At 42.2% G+C, this 24,218-nt stretch overlaps 1 protein-coding gene across 1 annotated transcript in view; it reads right to left on the bottom strand.

Annotated features, from left to right (window-relative positions):
- The window catches only part of MYBPC3 (myosin binding protein C3), a 90,987-nt gene that overhangs the window by 4,936 nt on the left and 61,833 nt on the right, over positions 1–24,218 (bottom strand). Inside the window, exons 22-29 of the mRNA XM_075836769.1 lie at positions 23,131–23,319; positions 13,898–14,032; positions 11,666–11,833; positions 10,273–10,361; positions 3,794–3,989; positions 3,574–3,713; positions 3,279–3,438; positions 1,300–1,436 (exon numbers count right to left, since the gene is read on the bottom strand). Of these exons, the coding sequence (XP_075692884.1) occupies positions 1,300–1,436; positions 3,279–3,438; positions 3,574–3,713; positions 3,794–3,989; positions 10,273–10,361; positions 11,666–11,833; positions 13,898–14,032; positions 23,131–23,319 (1,214 nt within the window). The remainder of the gene's footprint in view (positions 1–1,299; positions 1,437–3,278; positions 3,439–3,573; positions 3,714–3,793; positions 3,990–10,272; positions 10,362–11,665; positions 11,834–13,897; positions 14,033–23,130; positions 23,320–24,218) is intronic.

Below are 24,218 nucleotides of genomic sequence, written 5' to 3'. Positions count from 1 at the left end.
ACGCCCTATTTACGGATGTAAATCAGGCGTATTACGCCTGGAATTACGGCTGAAAATACTGCTTGAAAGCGTTGGCAAACATCTGCCCATTCATTTGAATGGGTTTTACGATGTTCTGTGCAGATGGTCATTTTTTTTATGCGCCGCTGTCAGAAGACGGCGCGTAAAAAAGACGCCCGCGTCAAAGAAGTGCCTGTCACTTCTTGGGACGTAATTGGAGCCGTTTTCCATTGACTCCATAGAAAAACAGCTCCAATTACGTCCGTAATGGACGCTGCGAAAAATGCCTGCACATGCCATTACGTCTGAAATTCAGGAGCTGTTTTCGCCTGAAAACAGCTCTGTAATTTCAGCCGTAACGGACGTGCACGTGTGAACATAGCCGAAGAGGGAAAGAGGAAGGGGCTGAAAAGCAAAGAAAACAAGATAAAAAGAACAAGCGATAAAAGGTAGTGAAGTAGAGAAAGGGACAACGGAGGGAGAGGGCATACCTTCCAAAATCAGACTTTTCATGGGTTCAGCCTTTGAAATGGAACTCAAAGTGGTGGGGTTTATGCAAATGAGCCTCAAAAGGGGCGGTTCTGGGAGGTTTTTTTTGGGTGTTCCCGAATGGAACAAGGTGGGGTTTAAAAATGTCCCATGAATGGGATTTCAAATGTTGGGAGGTATGAGAGAAAGGGAAAGTGAGAAAAAGCGAGAGTTTATCAAGAAGAGATTAAGGAGGGAAAAGACACAGAAAGAGAATAAAAGATGGAATGAGAAAGGGCAGAAAGAAGGGAAAGATAGGGTATGGGAGGGAAAGAAGGAAGGTAAAGAGAGAATGTGAAAGAAAGGGAATGAGGAAGGGAGAGAAGGAAATGGGAAGGGAGTAGTAGAGAAGTAGATTCAATGAGAGTGACATTTAATAATGGATTTCCTTTTTTTTTTCTATTGTATCGCTGCCCTTCCCCATTTATAGTCCATATAATCCCAGTGTCCATATAATCACGCTTCTACATCTCAGCTGATAGTATGTATTCCTAAAAGTTGAAGGAATACGGGAACTATCTATGTTGCCTTATCCATGGACGATGTCCCCTCCTGCAGTCATGGTTACCAATGTTGGCGCTCTGGGACCGTATAGAAATAGGCGCCATATTACACAGTGAATCTTGTGCAATAATCTATTATTATTATTTCTCCAGGTGAACCCTATTAAGCTGCAATATTTCAGTGATGTGTAGACGGTAAAAAGCCATCACTTGTAATACACAATCCCATAAATATTCAGCTCTATAGTAACTCCGCTGATATACATACCTTGGGTGAACCACGCAGAGCACAGCTGAGGGTGGCGTTGTATCCTGCAACTACAGAACGGTTTATGAGAGGATGTGTGAATTTAGGAGCCTCATCAAACTCATGTTCTTTGTAATTGGGAGGTTTGTATGCAATTCCTAAGGGAATGAGAAAAAAAAAAAAAGTCAATTCCAACAAATAGTATTTGACTGAAATAGGCAAATTCACAAAGGTGACAGCAAAAACTATTAATGAATTATTCAACTAATAAAAAAATGTAGGTGGATAATCAGTGGAGAGGTGGCCAGGAACTACGGAAACAGCCAAGCTTGCTGTACTAGGCGGTTTCCTATGGAAGTGAATGGGAGTTACAGTAAAAGCCAAATTCACTTCTATGGGAGTTACGGAAACAGTGTAGCACGGCGAGCTTGGCTGTTTCTGTAATTCCTGTCCACTTCTCCACTGATTCCCCACCTGGATGCTGCGGCCAGCAGCAGCCTCACCAATCAAGGAGAGGTCGGTCCAAACAAACAAATTCTGATTATAGAGTCTCCCTCTGCTGTGACTCCCAGTGATAAAATCTAAGCAGTGTGGGAACCTGACAGAAAGTGTTCAATTCCCCTACAGCACCCCCACAGGGGAAATTAAGCATTACGTGGTGACCATTAAACTCAATGGCTGTCTGTGTAATTCAGGGAGCTATCTGCTCTGGCTAATTGTTTCTAAATGAGAGACCCCCTATTAACGCAGAATACCCTTATAGGGTGTTGGAAATGGGTTTTTATGAACTGTATAAATCCCTTTAAATATAACCATCACCTCCTGAAAGGCGTAGTCTCATAATTTAAAATATGAAAAATATATAAAAATATATGGCGCAATGCCTGATGGGTCCCATGACCCCCCGTTCGCCTTTTCACAGCGGCAGCTCTCCCCATAAATGCGAATAGAAACGTGGCTGCATGTTGAAGTCTTTGGAAGCTATAAACAAAACTGAGCAATGCTTGCTTGGCTCCCTTTTTTCTCAGTAGCTCTTAAAGACTTCATTGAAATTTGTTGGGAGCTCTGCTGCTGTGGACCAGCGGACGGGGTCAGGGAATCACCGTTCTCTCGACAGGTGAGGGTCACAGAGGTGATTCCTGCATCTATCAGACATCTACATCATATACCCCTTTAACTATTTATCTTGGATCTCAAACAACATATACTCCATGTAAGTGTAAATTGGTGGGTACGGGGTTATGGGTAACTTTTCCCAATGCCAAAATTGCAATTTTAGGTTTGACAACCTTTTTAATATATGTTAAAAGAAGACACTTGGGGTTGCCCAGTTTAGAAAACTCCTTACCATACACCCTCTTAGGGAATTCTGAGTTAATACAGGAGGGGCCTCTGTTGAGGACCCTCATCTCTCGGCCAGAGTGGAGAGCGGTTACAAAGAGCGTCTCTCTCTGGAGGACCTTTCCTGCATTACACCCGACAATCCATTAATTTAATTGACATCTGAGTAATGCTCCATTTCCCCTGTGGTGGCGCTGCAGGGAAATTGAACCCTAAAGGGGGTTTTACACTGGGCAATTATCAGGCAAACGATCGTTCATCTGCTGATCGTATAGTTTTAAAAAAGTAAAATATTATCGTTGTCAGCAACACATCAACCTGTGTAAACGGGGACGCGCTGCCGACATGATAATGTATGGGGACGAGCGATCGGAGTAACGACCGCTCGTCCTCATCCATAGCTCCGTGAGACAGGAGCAAACGTGCACCCATCAACTAGTTGTCCCGTTGATCAGCGCTCGCTGCACCGGCCAAAATCGTCCGGTGTAATAGTGTATCAGGTTTCCCGTCAGATTACAGCTCATCGCTGGGGGTCCCAGCCGGGAGCACATTGCCTTCTGCTTATTGTCAAGGGACTCTAACAAGTAGGGATTATCCAAACCAGGGAACCCTTTTTAGTATGTATTTCAGTAGACATTGCCGTATTCAAGCACATTTACCTGCTTTCTGGATATATGCACTGTTCTTGGAGCTGGCAGGTTTTTCGCTTAGACCACACATGTTATCACTGAATACTCGGAAATAGTACTCATTACCCATAATCAAATCAGATACAACACAGTTAAGACGTCTGTAATGTTCGTAGACCGTGAACCATTCCTGAGGAGAGAACAGAAGATGGAGATCACATACATGTATCATAGGAGACCAGGATCATCACATATTGGGTTGGGTCCTATACGAGTCCTTCATTTTTTTCTTTGGTTTTTCCATTTCGAGATTCTTTCAGCTCACCATAGTCTTTTTGTCTGCTTTTTGGATAGTGTAGCCGGTAATCTCCGTATTTCCATCATCTTGAGGTGGAGACCATTCCAGGGCAACATTGAATCCCCATATTTCCACAATCTTCAAATTCTGAGGAGAACTGGGCTTGTCTGAAACAGGACATTTCTATTAAATAACATTGGAAACCAGTGTCTGGATTCTGCATGGTTTTCTTGTCTATGTGACTTACCCACAATCTGGATATGGATGGTGGCAGCGTCCTCACAGTTCTCAATCTGGATTTTAACCTGGTATTCCCCAGAGTGATGCCTCTCAGCAGATCTGATGAACAAGATGGTGTCGGCCTCACTGTTTCTGATGCCAACCTGTTTTGGATCAATAGGTTGCCCGTCTTTCAACCAGGTGACCGCAGGGCGTGGCTTTCCCTGTATCCCAAAAATGTAGAATTGATTATGGCATATAGAAATGATAAAATTAGAACAATTTATCAAACAGCAATCACAATTATGCGCCGATTAAAGGCAATGCAGAACTATTGCGGGGGTGGAGAGGAAATTATAATGGGATCCATAGAAGAAGAAGAAGCCCACCACAAAGCTGTCTTTACCCCAAGTGGCGATTCTGGATTTCGGAACTAATTCTTGGGGTGGGAAACTTAGTAGGAACACCAGAACTGAGGAGGCAGAGTAACATTACTCAGATTACTTGGTGCACAGTCTTAGGCTCCATAGCAGAACTTAGAATAGGGCTTCACTCTTCCATGGTCACCATGAGCAGCAAGAGAAATGATAATGGCTTTCTCTCTGTCCCCTGTGTAGAATATGTCTTAGGCTTAATGGGTTTATAATGGAAGCCAGGACGATTTGCCAGATCCTTTGTATGTTGAATCCAGGCGGTGCCTGACAGACCCTATTTACTTATAATGGGGTCATCTTGTGTTTCATCAAGGTTTCCCCAATTTTAAACAGCAAGAATAGCGCTGCATGTTGCCATATTCTTGCCTTCAAAAGTGATAGATACCATGGCGAAACTCCCAAGGGGAGGGCATAACGGCAGTGTGAACAGAGCCACGCGCAGTACTATAGAGATCAACACTACCACCCCTTCCTAATCTCATGCTTAAAGGGAATGTGTCATTAGAAAATGACCTATTGTTTATATCAAGTTTTTATGTTAAACATGTTCAAGAATGTTGTGTGATTTATTTTTTTATTTTCTATGCCATTAGCTATATTAAAAAAATAATCCTAAAATCTTGTAGTTTTTACTCTGGCCACTGAGCCTCACAATAAACTGCTGAGAAGTGATTTCTAAAGAACAGGAAGGGTCAGTCATCTCATTATCATCACAGGCAAGATTAAGGGCCTTTTACACCGGCTGACACTCGGCTGCTGCAACGAGCGCCAATCAACAAGACATCGTTGATCGGCGCTCGTTTGCTCCTGTCACAAGGAGCTATGGATGGGGACGAGCGGTCGTTACTTCGATCACTCGTCCCCATACATTATTATCATGTCGGCAGCACGTCTCCCTGTTTACAACGATAATATTTAACTTTTTTTACTTTTTAAAAATGATACGATTAGCAGATGATCGAGCGTTTGATTGTTTATCTGACAAACGCTGCCCTGTTTACACAGGGCAATTATCGGCAACGAGCGTTATATGAACACTCATCTGCACGATAATCGCCCATTGTAAATCCCCCTTTACACAGACAGGTAACACCTCTATATAAATAACACAGGATACACCATTTATAATAGACTTTCTTCTGTAGAGATCACTTCTCAGCAGTCATCTCATCATCACAGGCAGGTTTACACTGACAGGTAACACCTCTATATAGATAACACAGAATCCACCACTCATAGGCTGACCCTTCCTGTTCTGTAGAGATCACTTCTCAGCAATCATCTCATTATCATCACAAGCAGGATTACACTGACAGGTAACACCTCTATATAGATAATACAGGATCCACCATTGACAATAGGGGAAGGACACAGCTCCCCTCCTCTCCCTCCCTGCACAATGACCTCTGCACAGGTCACAGAGCATGCCTAGAACACTCTCCCATAGAAGTCAATGGGTCCCCTACTGGTTCATGTGGCTGCTGTAAAGCATATCTCTAAATGCTGTTAACAGCAGCTCAGGCAACATGTCTGCCCCCATAATCATGTACAGAAAATAAAGGGTGATACATTCCCTTTAAATAGTAACTGTACATTCACAACACTTAAAATGTCACAGAAAATATCAGAAGATCTTGACAATTGTGAGGAATTGATACGGAAAATGAATTGGAAAATTGTATAATTGTGTTTTACCTATTATAGAACAGCACACCCGGACGCGTTCCTTTACAACAATAGATATTTGATAGAAAAAAAACACGTACTATATGTATACAAAACCAATCAATGTTCTCTTCATGTCGCCTAGTGGTCATAATTGGTATTACAGCCTCTCTTTTAAAACGGTCTTGTGTTTTTGACACTACATTGACATGTGGAGGGGGAATTTCAGTCATCTGTAATTGCCTCTTAAACACACCAGCCCTGTGAGATCTTGTTACAGAATTTATACACAGCATTACAAGAATCACATATAAGGGTATGTTCACACGGCTTATTTTCAGCCGTTTTTCGGGCCGTCAACACCACAAAAAATGGCTGACAAAACGGAAACTGAACGCCTCCAAACATCTGCCCATTGATTTCTGTTTCAATATGTCTTTATTAAACAGTTGAGACATCGGAAAATATATATGTGAACAGTTCGCAGGTAGAAGTAAATAGTTAAAGAGGCTCTGTCACCAGATTTTGCAACCCCTATCTGCTATTGCAGCAGATCGGCGCTGCAATGTAGATTACAGTAACGTTTTTATTTTTAAAAAACGAGCATTTTTGGCCAAGTTATGACCATTTTCGTATTTATGCAAATGAGGCTTGCAAAAGTACAAATGGGCGTGTTTAAAGTAAAAGTACAAGTGGGCGTGTATTAGGTGCGTACATCGGGGCGTGTTTACTACTTTCACTAGCTGGGCGTTGTGTATAGAAGGATCATCCACTTCTCTTCACAACGCCCAGCTTCTGGCAGTGCAGACACAGCGTGTTCTCGAGAGATCACGCTGTGACGTCACTCACAGGTCCTGCATCGTGTCAGACGAGCGGGGACACATCGGCACCAGAGGCTACAGATGATTCTGCAGCAGCATCGGCGTTTGCAGGTAAGTCCATGTAGCTACTTACCTGCAAATGCTGATGCTGCTGCAGAATCAACTGTAGCCTCTGGTGCCGATGTGGCCGACACGATGCAGGACCTGTGAGTGACGACACAGCGTGATCTCTCGAGAACACGCTGTGTCTGCACTGCCAGAAGCTGGGCGTTCTGAAGAGAAGTGGATGATACTTCTCATCAGAACGCCCAGCTAGTAAAAGTAGTAAACACGCCCCGATGTACGCACATAACACACGCCCAGTTGTACTTTTAGGGTATGTGCACACACACTAATTACGTCCGTAATTGACGGACGTATTTCGGCCGGAAGACCCGGACCGAACACACTGCAGGGGGCCGGGCTCCTAGCATCATAGTTATGTACGATGCTAGGAGTCCCTGCCTCTCTGCAGGACGACTGTCCCGTACTGAAAACATGATTACAGTACGGGACAGTTGTCCTGCAGCGAGGCAGGGACTCCTAGCATCGTACATAAGTATGATGCTAGGAGCCCGGCTCCCTGCACTGTGTTCGGTCCGGTACTTGCGGCCGAATTACGTCCGTCAATTACGGACGTAATTAGTGTGTGTGCACATACCCTTACTTTTCAACACGCCCAGTTGTACTTTTGCAAGCCTCATTTGCATAAATACGAAAATGGTCATAACTTGGCCAAAAATGCTCGTTTTTTAAAAATAAAAACGTCACTGTAATCTACATTGCAGCGCCGATCTGCTGCAATAGCAGATAGGGGCTGCAAAATCTGGTGACAGAGCCTCTTTAAAGTCTCAAATAATAATTAAATAGTTAATTCCTATGAGTTTTAACATTTTGAGAAAATGGGATTCAAAATAATATGGATAATAAAAGAAAGATAAATACAATTTCAATGGGAAAAACAGAGTTTCGTGCTGAAGGTGCTTTTTTTTACGCGGCCGTTTGAAAAAACAAGCGGTTAAAAAAAAGCCACGTAAAAAGAAGTGCATGTCACTTCTTGCGACGCTTTTGGAGCCGTTTTTATTGCATCAATAGAAAAACAGCTCCAAAAAAAAAAACGGCATCAAAAAGCGTTTGATGCTTTAAAAACGTCTGAAAATCAGAGGCTGTTTTTACTTGAAAACAACTCCGTATTTTACAGCCGTTTTTCGTTTTGCGTGTGAACATACCCTTAATGTGAGTAGTGCAATGTGAGCCGCTGCTCACTATAGAATAACCACAGGACGCTTATCTCCTTTTCCCCAGTAATTATATTTATAGCAGTTTTTCATTTTTAATAGCAATCTCTTATCCCTCCTGTCATTCCTTACCTCATATTTCATATCGACACACAGGATCCTAAATTTAACCAGTGACCATGACCACCATGTGCCGCTATCCGATGGTGCTCCATCATCATCTCCAAAACCTCGCCCCCCTGTTGTACATTCCCATCACTTATTTGCCTCCACTTCAACTTAGTATGAAGTATGAGACAAAATGACATTGGACGCTCTAATCACTACACAAACTTCTAAATAGAAATGTCCTTCGCTTTATAGCAGCTCTTATGGTTAAAAAATATCTAATACATTCTTGTCGTGCCTTCTGCTGTATCTGTAAACCACAAATCCATGGTGCATTACGATATTTGGACACCCCCCTTAAGACATTTCTAATACACAGCTATGATCGGTGACTACAGCTTAGATGCATTGTCTGTTGGAAGTCTGAGGTAGTCTGAAATCCACATAGTCTTAGGAGGTGGATCTCTCTCCCTCATTCTTTACACTGCAGCTCTGCTTGTTCAGATTGGATGTGGGGTATAAGCAAAGGCTTACCAGGAGCCCATAAGGAAGTCAGCATATAATTTCTATTACAGCAAGGATGGAAAAACTACTACTACTCAGAAGTTTATCAAGTACCTGCCACACATATACTGAGGCTTTAGTAAGTGGAAAGATTTTGGAGATCAGCATTGAGGCTGTTTGGGGTTTGCTGATGCCCTATTAGATATTTTTTTTAATTATTCCATATACTTTGATGTAACTTCTGGGGTTTAACATCTTCATATTGTGTTATCAGCTGCTATTGGTTTACATGGACAATTCAACTCCAAGATGTACTGAAAGGTTGGATGGAAGAAGATCTTGTTAAAGTCACATCCAGTCCCAAAAAAAATTAAATAATCGAATTCATTATTTAACTATGGCCTACCAAATGCAATCTGCTTGCTGCGATAACTGATAATTCCAGGGAGTTTGATTTTCACAATCCCTTTTTTGTTAGAAGGGTCCACCGAAAATATGTTAACCAGAATCTGTTCTGCTGCTGGTACAGTTGTAATCAGCTGTAATCAGCAGAGCAACCTGGCAGCAGGTGTTCATTTCCCCTGCAGCGCCACCACAGGGGGAATGAAGCATTACATGGTGTCCATTGATCTCAATGGGCTGTCCAAGTAATTCATGGATGTGCTGGGTCCTCCAGAGACAGAGGAGCTTTGTAGCCATTATCCGCACTGGCTAATTTGTGGAGGTCCAAAATGAGGGACCCAAAGCGCCCCTATAGTGTATTTGAATATAGGTTTTTAAAACCAGACACCGGCTATAATAGAAAACAATAAAGATCAGATATCTGAATAGGGGTCAGGAGAGCATGGTCAATTGAAAGTTGGAGATTAGTTTCTAAGCTTTCAAGTACAACAGCAAGGATTTAGGAGAAGCTCAGAGCCTGCTCTTCTGTAAGAGAACTCCACCCCAGCCTCGGTGATCAGCGATCTCTAGATTAGTAGAGATCAGTAAGTTCTTTCCACCCTGTGCGCTTATGGAGGCTGATGTGTTGACATAGGAAATGATAGGAACCCCCTCCCCCCCCTGCCTATAAATGAAATATAAAGTATGGTCAAGATGAGCTGGGCCCTGCTTTAATATGAATAAATAGTAGGTCACCCTTACCAGGGCCGGCCTCACGTTGGATGGTGCCTTATGCAATATCTTTTATTGTTATAATTTGGTATAGTTATTTGTACAGAGTATAAATGCCATTCTGGATGGTGCCCAAATAACGGTGCCATACGTTGACCAAATAATGTACAGATGTGTAAATAAGAATGCTATACAGTACCGCCGCCACCACCACTGAAAAATAATATACTGTGCAGTGCCACATAATGACTCATACCATCATATAGTACTCAAATAATACCAACATACAATGACCAAAAAACTACCATATATAAAGTAATCACACAACAGTGCTATACAACATCAAACTAATACTGCTATACAAATAATAATAAGATTTAGGGTGGACAGACGCTACGACTGCCAGGCAATCTAAGGCGACCCCTTCAGTAGTGGCTGCACAGGTCGCACACGAATAAAGCCAGTCCTGGCCCTTCTGACATGATCCACCACTTGGGCTATTATGTATTACTATAGGACAGCAGACAAGGTAGACACCAGTACAGACATAATTCAATGAGGCCATCATCCATGAGCCATGAATACCTGGAACGGTATGACAATGTTCACTGTCTCGCCAACTCTCTTCACAAGTTTCTGTCTCAGGTATCGTGGGAGCCAGATCTTTGGTCGTTCTGAAGGAAGATGAAAGGTATAAAATCAGAGTAGGTATAAACCAGAATCCTCCTGTGTTATATAGCCATTGGGGCAGATTTACTGACACGGTCTTATATTTATGGCTGTTGCACACGACCTAGTGCCGCTCGGGACGTTTTTCACAGCATCCGAGTGGCACCTGATAGTTTTCACGGACCCATTCACTGTATCTGGTGAATCGGATTCGTGTAAATGGACACGACTTTCCGATCCGTGGAAAGATAGGACATGTCCTATCTTTCCAAGGATCACGGACAAAGCCCGGCCGGCGCACACTGACGTGTGCATGAGGTATTAGACAGCATAAACTTGGACCAGGAAGTCAGAAGATGCCAAATTTATCAAAGTGGTTCACACTTTATAATATATTTGGTTGACGTATAACACATTTTTCCTTATACCAAATCTGCCCCGTTTTTGCTTTTGTGACAAAGTAAGAAAAGATCTGAAGGGCGGATTCTTGCAGAATGGTCGGAGTTTGCTTATATACACGATGGACAGGGATGCACATATAGACACGGGGGCCCTATAGCGGGGATTAAAAGCAGAACCCCCTTCTGACGCAGGTTAACAAAGCCATATTCTTAACCAACTGGAACAGGAGGACTTGATGTTTTTTTGCCCCCATCTCCCTTCTACCATCTTTGGGTTTATTCCCCACACCCTTGTATGTAAGACCTGTGGAGAGGTGATCCCTGCACAGGTTCTCACCACCCATTAAAATAATGGACGCAGCCAACCGAGTGTGGGCCCCCACTCTTAAGGGCCCTATTGCAGCCACATGGTTTGCCTCTGTGATATGTACACCCTTCATGATGAACCTGTGCAGTAGAAGAACTACTAGACTTCCCAGCTATGTCCCCCATCCAGGCAGCTTCTCAGCCATCATACAAACATACATATGCAGCAAGTAGGAACTGCTTTGTAACATGAGATATATTACAATAGTAGATCCATACTCCATTAAAACTTTAGAAACACTTCAAGCAAAGATAATACTAAATATTGAGATAGATAGATAGATAGATATGAGATAGATCGATAGATAGATGGATAGATAGATAGATAGATAGATAGATAGATAGATAGATAGATAGATAGATAGATAGATAGATAGATATGAGATAGATAGATAGATAGATAGATAGATAGATAGATAGATAGATAGATAGATAGATAGATATGAGATAGATAGATTAGATAGAATATTTTGCAACAGCTGGAAAGCTACAGGTTGGAGATCACTGATCTACATTATATTGCATGACCCTGTAACACTCACGCATGATCTCCCGGATGGTGACAGGCTCTTTCATGGTGCATGGCTCACTGGGTCCTGCCAAGTTAATTGCTCCGACCCTGAAGGTGAGTCTCTCCCCAGTGGGAAGATCTCGGATCAGACAAGATGTTCTCTCGGTCAAGCCTTGCAGTGCAGGGACCCATTCAGAAGCTGCAGAAAAAACGCAATGATCCAGTTAGGCTTTTTGTAATAAGGAGACAACACATAGAAGATCAGGTCATGGATATTACATAAATAGTGTGGACTGGGGTACATGCTGTACAAGCTTTTGGCAGGTGCAAATACTGTTCTGCACCAATGAAACCAGTCTGAATTATAACCACAACATCTGGATACTCTGCCGTTCTACTGAACCAAACTTACATCCCCATAAAGTCCTGTGGTGGTCTAAGTTTGGTTCAGTAGAATCACTGGTAGTCTTGGTGTTGTGGCTATAACAAGGACCCTCTCTCCAGGGGCCCCATAGCAGCCATTTGGGTTGCCTCTATGGCATGTATGACCCTCGGCTACAATCTATAAAGCCTTCTGCAACAATCCTTTAAAGGGGTCTTCCTGCTAGTACAAGTAATGGCATATCGTTGTTGATCCTCACTGATCCTCAGAATGAAGTGGTCTCTGCAGGCAAAAAGTAGAAGGGATTCTTACCCTCAATTCTCAGGATTTGCGTGGTTCCCAGAGCTCAGACCTCACGATCTTAATTTTATGGCACATGTGCCATAACATTTTATTGTGGGACTATGCCTTTAAATAATGCTAATAAATAAAACCTACATTACGAGCCTTTTACTGTAACAAGCATCTGGCACATGCTTTATCCGTAAACTTTCAGGCCCGATATTGGATACATGGATCCCGGTGTCATTATTTTACAAATGGAAATAGTGGAGTGCCTCATCACCCCTCTCAGATGTACCCGGAGCATCTGTGAATCCTCATCTGGCCTCCCTACACGATGGGCACATTAGAGCATTGGCACTTTGGCTGCTTGCTGTGTCGATAGACATAAGCGTCTTGCCCAAATCACATTAAATCATTATCAGCAGCGGGGAAGCCAGAAGTAAATGAATCTCGTGTGATGGGGGCAGTGAGCTGAAAAGCTCAGGTAACACCTGATTAAAGATAATAGGCGTAACCAGCCGGGATTACAATTAATATGGACATTCCTGGGCTTGTTTTTTGAGCTTTATCGTCTCCAAGTACAAACAGAGTGAAGTGTTTATCATGGCAGAGTCCCAGTTCATAAGACGGAATGAGAAACACAAGACGATAAGCCCTTAAGCTGCTCCCTTCCAGTGTCAGGGAGTCTTTGAGATGACTCTGTGCCTACATTAGGACGGTGCAGGAGGGCCATAAAGCGTACCTCCAGCTATAAATGAAAACTTGTCTGTGCTCCTGGATCCTTACTTATAATGTGCGGTGTTTCTATTATAAGCTCAGCTGTCTGCACTTCAGACACTGACTGCCTTCAATTTTGATGACAGGAAGTAGCCGTCTGACAGATGCCATTGTCAGCCATTTTAGCTCTCATAGAGCAGCTTTTCTGTCACCTGGTCACCAGAAGGTTCTCCTTTCTCAATTTCTCCCTGGCATTTAACAACAGTAGGAGAACCCTGAAGCCCTGAGGGAGTAAATCAGTGACAGGAGAGGGGTCCATTTTGCTATACAGCCACCCATCATCTCCGGATGTCCCTTACAAGATTTCACTACCACTGAATACATATACATGAACTTACAAACCAATTCTACCACTTTATTAGGGCTATGATTTGAGTTTTGTGTTCAACATTTTTTACTCCATCAGGTGAGCAATGGCAGACTAGGTGTACACTATAGAAGGCTTTTATTTTAATTTTATTTTTTAATAAGGCTGGAGCTATAGAAAGAGTCACGTGTGGCGCACAAGAGTTGCGGACTCTATACAACTTGTATTATTACCTTTGAAAAAGAAGTCAAATATGATCTTGTGACTAACTTAAAATTCCCAACCATGTCTGAATTTTTGCAATGGTTATATACAACCTTTTTGTGACTCACATGTGACTTTAGGCTGTTCTGTATCCCTAACCTAAAAGGTAAAATGGAGGAGATGTGAGATTTTATTTCTTTTGCAATTTGTAGGATATGTACTTCTGTTTTTGGCAGATGACTCAGTGGTAATGACCTGGAAAGCATGAATTAGGAATGTCTTAGAAGACAATTGATCGAAGCACTTACAACCCTCCTTGCAGTATTCCACCATGTATCCATCCAGTCCTCCGGCGCCGATTCTCTCTGGAGGCCTCCATTTCAGTGTAATGCTGGTGTCACTCACATCCTCGACCGTCAGCTGGGTGGGTTCACCTGTAGGAGCTGAAAGAAACAAAGGAAGTTAAACTATGGGGAACAGTGGCGGACACAGACATCTGCGGGCCCCTGTGCACAAACAGTATATGGGGCCCCTTGCTCTTCAATATCTCATCATAAATCACCGCCTTATGTCTCTCTTACAGTCTATCAGTAATTGCTAGCCATAAAATTCATTAGCTCAGGCATTTACATGCAATCTAATGGATAGTAGAAGGCTGACCATGGACCTCCTTACCTACTGGGCCCCAGTTCAGCTGCACAGGCTGCACCAATGGTATGTCCACCCCTGACTGGGAACTTATAAAGTGAAGTCATATCCAGCCCAATAAGTAAATGTTAGAAGTTGACATGCAGATGGGTCCTATTGTAAGTCGTCCTCGGCATAGTAACGACCGGTCTTCCAATGTCACACTTAGGCTAGATTCAGACGAGCGTGGGAAAACGGACGTGAAAAAAAATTTCACGTCCAAGGTGCCCCCGTGCGGGTCCTGTTTTCACGGATCCCCATAGACTTGAGCCTATGAAGGGATCCGTGAAAATGGAAGATAATAGGCCATGTGGACAGCCCCATTGAAAAACATGCGTCCGTGTGACGGCCATTGTTTTAACGGCCATCACGCGTGCGTATTCAACGCTCGTGTGAATTTAGATTGGGTTATAAAGGAAGAGTTTTGTATCTGAAATCGAAACACTCAATATTAAACCATTTACATTCAGCATAAGGGATCATGCACACGGATATATTCTGGCTCTGCATTTTAATAGGGAACCCGTAGAAGTCTCGAGCACTACAGAGTTTATTTTACCGTAGTCCTCTACAACATCGTATGCCGTATTGTGAAGGTATTCTCGCTTTTACAAGGATTGCTACTAGGGGAGAATATCTCATAATACGGCAATGTACAGAGTCAGCCACAGAGAGTACTATGGACCTGTAGGGACTACGTGTCATCGTAGGGACTCTGCCGTAGGCATGAAGACTAGTTCTGTCAGGGATTCAACTCTTTCTGCTGCAAATGATCTGATCTCACCTTATACTTATTCAGGTTCTAATCTATAAACATCATTTAAAATCCAAACATATCTAAAACTTTATTGATATGACCAATTTGCACAAATACAACAATATGGTAACACATCTCTAACAACATTCAACTAGAAGGATTCAATTGTTATATAAAATTATTTGTAGTACTAAGTTTGGGAATGTCATCATTTACATTATGTTCAAGTGTGGTGACTAAGATGAGATCTTGGGGACCTTTACATATCCGTACAGTACAATCTACGAGACCTCTACATACATGGAGTCTACATATGCAGCAAGTCCATATGTATCATGAAGTTCTCACCTCGTGGAATGAATTACAACACAACGTAAATCATAATAACCGAACGTCCTGTTTTCTTTAAGTTAGAGGACATGGCCCCTTTAAGCGATAAATAATAAGATACAAATTGTGTTTGCTATGTAAATAATATCATTCGATCACCCACATGTAAATATATAGATGTAGCAGAGCTGAATTTGTAACTAGTAGCAATAACACATCATGAGGAGTTGTGTATATCTCTTTTTCTCCATAGTCTTACCTTCTGGGTAATGATCATACTGATCGGATCCATTAGATCTAATTATTATCTGATCTACATATCGATCATAATTATTCCTTCAATTAAACTGGGATTATGGGGAACAGTGGAGCCATATTTTGCGGGGAAATAATTTGCTAGGGTCGGAATAATTTTTCCGGGTTTCATTCTCACAAAATATCTCTCCATAGCTCAGACCGGAGACCTATTATAGAGATGTCCATATCATTGGTGAGAAATTTGAACATGTGAGCACAGGTGCCATTTTTGGGGTTTTGTAGCTGCTTTTTCTAAAAAAAAGATATCGCAAATATAGCACCAAAAACAGATCGTGTGAATACTGCCCAACTCAACGCACATCAAATATTTAAATGACGAACTTCCTTACAGTACCAACATCCTACTAGCCCCATCATGCACACCTCTGCTGCTATAACATTATTTCGCTTCATTAAGCTACTGAAAATATACAGCAGGTCACAACGACCAGCTATTATCGCCTTGTAAATATATTGTTTCTGCTCAAAAGTATCTACTAATCCAACATACACAATGAATAACAATACTGAAGGCACAAAACAACCAACTGTACAACACCAGCAGCAAGAAGAACACATGAACTTCAATATGAAGACTTCTCAAGAGCCACCAATTCCACCAAAGGAAGCTCCAGATACATCTTGAACAATCAAGGTTGATGGGACATAAAGCGTCGTTCCACCAGTTGGTATCCCACAACCATCCCTCCAAACCTACAACGGTTGAGTCCTCAGAACTAACGGACATTGATTATTCCAACGAACGGAGTGATAAAGGTGGCCCAGACCTAAAATTTCCTTTTTTTGTTTTCTGATAGGTCTTCGAGATTCCACTTCAGCACGTTCCTCAAAACGTGACACTCGAGTCATGGTGGAAATGATGGAGGCTCCTGATGCAGAAACCAAACTTCCCACTCACGGTTCAAATGTGAGGATGAAAGAACTAAGGCAGGGATGTATTATCATAGGGACTGTACAAGTCTAGCGGAGGAGGGGGGGTTTGGAGGATGAGCTCAACAGAGACCCCACTCCCCACCCCCTTCTTATAGCAAGGAACATTTCTTTCCTGCATTCTGAGCCTTGATCCTCAACAACTCTAATGCTCTCACCTCTAAATATAGCAGCCACTTTGCCATCAGCACATTTACGAAACTAAAACCAGACAAGGAATGGTAATTTCATGAAAATAATTTGAGAAGAGGTCGATGGTCAAAGAGTGATAGGAAAAAGAAAGAATCTCAACACTCCATCTAACAAAGTCTTTATATATAGATCCTATATACGGTGAGGGCAGGTTGTGTGTTCGTTTCATTCGAGTCACCCCTCCGTCATTGTGTGAAAGGTGACACAACATTTAATGAAAATAGAAAAGACAGGAATTTTAGAAACCGCACGAAGACGCTACCAGCTGTCGCAGGGAATCTCTTAAATGTCACCGCGATCTGACTCACTTGTAATATAAAAATGTTATTACGTTCTACCACTTATGTATGAAGGGTTGAAATTACGGCTCTATTTCAAGTTACGAAAAGATACTGTCAAACCTCCACAAGGACCTTCAATCTTTGCACTACTACATTGAAGGTGGATTATTCTATTTGACCGTGTTTTCGTAATGGCGTCACAGAGAAATGACAGATACAAATGTCGAATTAGTTAAGGCGGCCTTAGAGGATGATAGAACAGATAAAAAGCTGCAGTGCACACCTCCGATAAATGTTCTTATAATAACGATGGTTACTGATTTGTTCGAATATTTCCTAATAATCTGCCAAAAAAAGAAAAATCAAAAAGTTTGTAGTTGAGGGATTGATCTAGGGGTCCATTTAGATATGTAATGGACGTTAATTGTCAATTTAAGGTAACACGTGTACACGATCAGTCAATGTAATTGTAATCAGAGGTTTATTAACAAGCCGTAATGCCGGTATCAAGGTCTATGGAGTCCCTGGGGCATAATGGTGAACGTAACTCTCAGAAGGGAAGCAGCGAAATGGAGAGTGAAACTGCCAAAAGTACCATAAAGTGCCCACATGCTACCACATAGTACAAAAAGGGAACCTGTCATATTGAATATGCGGTCTGACCTGGTGGCAGCATGTTATAGAGCAGGAGGAGCGGAGTAGATTGATATAAAGTTCTGTAGGAAAAGATTCAGTATAACTTGTAATTTATTGATCGAAATCTCTGCTCATTCTGGGGTTTCGAGTCTAGTGGGAGGTCCTAATCACTGATTGACAGCCTTCCCTGTAGGATTGTATATACAGAGATACCTGTCAATTACTGAGAAGGACCGCCCACTGGACTCCTAAGCCATAAATGTATGATAGATGCAGGTCCCCAGAACGGGGTCACTGGTCCCCGTCCCATCTGGAGAGGCGGCCGCCGCTTCCAGGCTGTGAATCAATGAAGAGATGGCTGTGCTTGCGTGTGACTCTCCATTGATTTCTATAGGAGTTACGGATACAGCCGAACAAACAGGCCACCTCTCCATTAATTCTCTGGAAGAGATTCCATGGATATTCCATGAATGACTTAGATGGGAATACCACTTTAAATTGTAATTCTCCACTATAATTTATTTATTATAAGTATTCCTTCATTTTAGCTTCAGGATCAACTCAATCATCATATGAAACCCAATAATAAACTACCTACCTGGAGGCTATAGGTGATACCAATTATAACAATATTAAAATATGGAACTGCTTTCTAAGTAATAGCCTAACATTTTCTTAAATATTCATCAAAAGTTGAACCTTCACTTTAAATCATGGTGACATCAGTGATGGCGCTCCTGGGTCGTCCTTATTTGGGCAGGGGATGCAGATCTTTGCCTCTCCTGCCTTTCTGGAGTAAAGTAGCTCTGTAAATAGTGATGTAATACTAGCTAACTTTACTTTTAGCAAGAAGCGTTCCTTAGAGTGAAACCTGGCCTGGTTAGAAAGGGGTTAAGAGAAATAACTCCATTGAACGTCTCAAGTGTCTTATTCTTGTCTACAATTACAAAACCTAAAACCGTGATGGCGTTAATGGTTGGGTGCGGAGACTCCGCATTGATCTCGTAACAGCTGGAAGGCTACATGATAACTGGGCACACCGGGGGGGGGGGGGGGGGGGGTGGTTGGGTCCCATCGGTGTAATTTGACTGATGATTTGTGGATATATGTTTTTTAATTCATCTCCTGGTATGTTCGCATGCGTGTGTGTTGTTCCTTTATGTTTCTTTGTTAAAGAAAATAATTAAAAATCATACATTGCTTAAATAACACCACCATATAGTGACCAAGCAACAGCTTCTTACATAAAGCAATGTAACAAAAGTGGGAAAAACTGATACAATGAATGTGTAGGACGTACTGCGGTTATCTAAAGCCAAAGAATTTCCTATCCACTTTGTTCATGGGGTGTTTATACCCCATTGATGGGAAGAACGTAGAATATAATAAACCTTATATGACAAAGGCAATTGCGGCACCATTAGGTTAGGAACACACTAGATGTAAACACTGCGGATTTTCCGCAACGTATTTCATTGTGGAAAATCCGTAGCGTATTACGGTAGCATCAGTCTGGGGGAGATTTGAACAAACTTCATCCACACACTGCGGAAAAAAATCAGCTGAAAATCGTTCATAAATTGACCTGCGGTGCGTTTTTTAAGCCACAGCTTTTCAATTTATGCTGAGGAATCGCTGCTTTTCTGTTGCAGTTTTTCCCCATTGATTTTAATGGGGAGGTAAAACCCGCAACAAAGAGGCATCTGTCGCGACTTTTGCAGCGGAAGAGTGAGTGAAAAAAAAAATACAATTTTTTTTTTTAAATTAATAAAAAGAAAGTTTATTCTTACCCCGGCCATAGTCCTAGTGACGCAATCCTCTATTCTGAGCGCAGCCTGGCCTCCTGGGATGACGTTTCATCACTTGTGACTTCTGCAGCCAATGAAAGGCTGCGACGGTCATAAGGACTACAGCGTCATCACAGGAGGCCGGGCCGCGCTCAGAAAAGAGGGACGCGTCATCATGACTATGGCCGAGGTAGGTATAAACTATTTATTTTGTTTCCTGCAGAATTTCCGCAGTGGACATGCAACCCGAAATACTGCACCACAATTAGTGTGTTTTTTTGGACGGAATGCTCTGCGGCTTCCAGGACGGATACGCTATGTACTTTTACACAGCGTATCCATCATGTGTGTTCCTATCCTTATACGGTTTACCACAGGAGCCGAGTTTTTAAAGAGGTTTTCCAGGATTAATAAATAAGGTTTAAAGAGAACTGGGTCATATAAGGTAAACTGGTTAACTGGCCTGAATAGCGCTGCCTCCATGATTTCAGTGCTGTTTTTCTTTTTTTCCTGGGCCCCATAGTTCTAGAGATACGGCCCACTGTTGAGTTGGCTCCCTATATGCTAATTTGCTGTAGTTAGCCAATGAGGTGGAGCTAGCTACCCTGCCTCTGATGCTGACCAATCAGCACGAGGCAGCTTGAGGGTACTTCACGCCCTGTTGGCTAACTACAGAAAATTAGCATAGAGGCAACCAACACAACAGTGGCCATATCTCTGGAATGAGGGGGTCCAGGAAAAACAAAAGCACTGGAGTCAGGGAGACCGCTCTGTTCAGGTCAGTAAACCAGTTAAACGTATACAGTATGACCTAGTGACAGGTCCTCCTTAATAGGTCTAAAATAAAAAAACAAAGTTGATATATGGTGTACAGCTGGCAAATGAGGGCGGGGATTGTCGGAGAGGGAACAGTATAGTTCTTGTGCATGTTATGTAGTGTGTGAAGATACCTTTAGTACAGTCTACATTAAATAGTGTGTGTGTATATATATATATCTATGTAGGTTCATGGAGGCTGGGTTCGCATCTGCATTGAAAAATCTAGAAACAATTATGCCACGTGTGAACAAGAGCATAGGGCAGTTATTCCAAGGGGTGGACACTCTAACTTTAGTAGTTACTGACAGGTCTGACACGGTTTGGACAGTTACCTTGACGGATGAATACAAATTCTGTATACATCCTCACGTAGACGACAGATCAAGGAACACGACTAGTGCTAAGTCTATATTTTAAGGTGCCATATAAATAGAACTGGCCTTTTCTGGATGTGTGCTCAAGTTGTCACCTAGACTATGTGTTTCTATGAGGCCTAAACTGGGCAATTATAATAAAAACATGTCTATGAAACTAGGAATTCCTGGCTTAAAATTAATTTAAAGTAGTTGTATGAGATTACAAAGACATGGTGGCTTACATCCAGAAACAGCGCCACTTTTGTCTATGGGCTGTGTGTGGTATTGCAGCTCAGTACTATTTACGTCAATGGGGCTAAGCCACAATACCAAGCATAGCCTGTTTACAAGAATGGCGCTTTTCCTGAAAGTAAGCAGCCATGTTTTTGTAATCTTATACAACCCCCTTTAATGATACACCGAAACATTCACAGAGACTCATTAGATCCACTTTAAAGGTTAACCTATGCTTTAAAGGGGTTTGAGAATAGACATTGGCGACATATCACTAGGATATGCCACAAATATTTGATTGCCTGGGGTTGACTGATGTGACCCCCGTCGATTGCTACAATAAAGTGGCAGCGGTGCTAGGAAAACTTGGCTCCACTTGGCTTACAGTCAATGGCCGACCATGCAGCTATCCGAAAAAAGCTGAGTGGAGGCAAAGGAGACAAAGTGGCGCTGCGCTTTCCTAGTTGGTACACCGTCAATCAGACATTCATGGCATATTCTAGCCATATGCCACCCATGTCTATCCTTAAACTACCCCTGGTATGTTACATGACCCTAGTAGTTCCATTTTGCTAATTATGATCTGAGTTTTACTTTAATTAGTCAAGCAAAACGTATATGTCAACCATTGTGTCTACGGCTGTTACCGACCATGAACATGACCTCAGATATTTCGTATGACTCCAAATGCCGAAGGAATGAACATTAACCAGACTGACTAGAACTCGGGTTCCCATGTGTTTCACATTTCCAGGACAGTGCAGTCCCTATAACAATTTTGCCGTAATTCTTATTCCTAATGTCTCGGCAGCCATTGCACATCATAAATATGAACTAAATACATTTTGAAAAGTGCAAAATAACAACATAATAGGATATAAGACGTCCGGTCCCCCGGTAGCGCTATAAAAATCTATGAAAATCTCATAATCAGCGCGGCGGAGGACAGGAACGTATATTAGTGAGTATACTCACATACTGCAGTGACCGCACTGCTAATAATTTTTGGTCCCCACATAACCCCTTTAAGGGGCCACAGCACTAAACTACTGATGTGGTCCCGGCAATCATACTGATGAGAAAGTAATGGCATATCCTAGCTATATGCTATCACTTCTGTGATGGGAATAACCCTTACAGGAAACACCTTAACCAGTATGGTAATTGCCTTTCCCTACACGGGTGTTGTGGGCGCCAGTCAGATGACAGCTAAGCTCCACCCAGAACAGGAAAGATTTTAAAAAAAAATGACAGCTGGTAATTATAGATCATGTAATGTACTTAAATTAATAAATCAGGGACTTTTAAGGTTCCCATTCCACAATCCCAGTCATCACAATATTACCCATGTAAAAACATGCAATTTTAAATGACCCTCCATTGCTCTGTGCCTTGAATAAAATATTATGAAATTATACATTTTGAATCAGATAATAACAGAAAATCAAACCAAAACCGGAAAATGCCCCAAAACAACACAAAATACCAGCTTTTCTAACCTAAAAAATTTCCCTTTTGCTCAAAAATAAATAAATACATTTATTGAAGGTCTATTTTTTCCACCATAAAATGAGTTTCTCTCTTGCGACAGTCCACTTTCCTTATGTACTATAAGGTCACGTGCAGGTAATAGAGGGGGTCCTCCAACAGGACCACGTACAGCCATACATTACTTGGAAATCCAATAGGTGCTGTGTAATGTTTGAAATGATCAGATGCAAAGCTTATCTTGGGGGGGTCCTATCGGGAGACTCCCCACAATTAATTAGTTAAAAGAAGACATTCCTAACTGAAAGGCGTTATCCAAAGTGGACAATACATTTAAATTCAACCGCACCAGGTTGGGTGCGACTGGCCCACCAGAGGATCCTCCAGTGGGCTCAGGTATTGACATAATAATGGGTCTCAAAGGTCCAGCAGTAGACAGCCCCATTCGGAGGTGACTTTGGAGCCAACCATTTACCTCTAGGGTCTATTTTTTTATGGGATGATTGATAAATAGCCTATTAGACCTTATTGATGACATTTCCGGTGTGTACAATGAAAATAGGAAAGTTTATGATGCAACTAAAAGTGGACATGTTGCATGTTCTATATAGATGGAGGGTGGTTCTCAAATAATTTTCTATGATGTATCCAGTGTCTGGGGTTCCTTGGGCCCCAAGTGTAGAGGTAAAAAGAAGAAAAGGTGGACACTAACTGTGCACAACTTACCGATTGGCATGAATGGCTGAGATGGCTGGCTGGGAAGAGACATGCCAATGACATTCACCGCATAGATCCTAATCTCATAAATCGCGCCTTCAATCATACGTTTCGATTCATAGGTCAGCTCTTTCACCAGGTCATAATTTAGCCGCATCCAACGGAAACTCTTCTTCTTCTTCCTCTCCAATATATAACCTTTAGGGACAGTGACAAAAATAAGGGTTGAATATGAGACTATGCCTCTCTAGACATCCGTATGGCAAAGTTGCATAAATTATTTGGTGATATTACAGACTATTGCTACATAACTAGGCATAAACCTGGATAACTGCCATAGTGGGAGTTGTAGTGATGGCCATGTTGGTTGCCATCCAGCTTTCTCAGAAACATATCATTAAAGGGTAACTAAACGTTCAACAAACGTCTGACATGTCATAGTGACATGTCAGAAGTTTTGATTGGTGGGGGTCCGAGCACTGAGACCCACCACCAAGCGCTAAAACGAAGCGGCAGAAGCGCTCGTGTGAGCACTGAGCCGCTCCGTTTCTGTTCGGCTTTTTCCGGAAATCGTTATAGCGGTGTACGGACTCAAGAGAAAGTCTATGAGCATGTTTTCCGGAAAAAGCCGAACAGAAACAAAGCGACTCAGTGCTCACCCGAACGCTACTGACACTTTGTTCTAGCGATCGGTGGGGGTCTCAGTGCTCGGACCCCCACCAATCAAAACTTCTGACATGTCAGAAGTTTGTTGAACGTTTAGTTACCCTTTAAGAACCACAAATCAGCAAAATATTATTACATGATTACTTTTAGTTCAAGTAGAGGATGACCTCTATTAGTCTTGGCGTTCCCATGTAATCCATGGGCACCCACTGGCTTCAATGGATAGATTGTAATACAACATTTTCCTGCAGAGTCGCAACATTTCCCCTGTAACGTTCCGGACAATATTAGCTGATAGACCGGGGGGCTTACTTTTATTTTTAGCAAGGGTTGTCCTGATAGGACAACTTCTTTGAGTAAATGTTGCCATTATTGTCACAGCTATTTAGTGACATCCTACTCGGCAGTAGTATTTATTACAAGGAGCGGGC

The sequence above is a fragment of the Rhinoderma darwinii genome, chromosome 9 (genome assembly GCF_050947455.1).
Source record: "Rhinoderma darwinii isolate aRhiDar2 chromosome 9, aRhiDar2.hap1, whole genome shotgun sequence".
Taxonomy (NCBI): domain Eukaryota; kingdom Metazoa; phylum Chordata; class Amphibia; order Anura; family Rhinodermatidae; genus Rhinoderma; species Rhinoderma darwinii.
The sequence above is the reverse complement of the archived record's forward strand: the minus strand, read 5'-3'. Positions and strand labels throughout refer to the sequence as shown.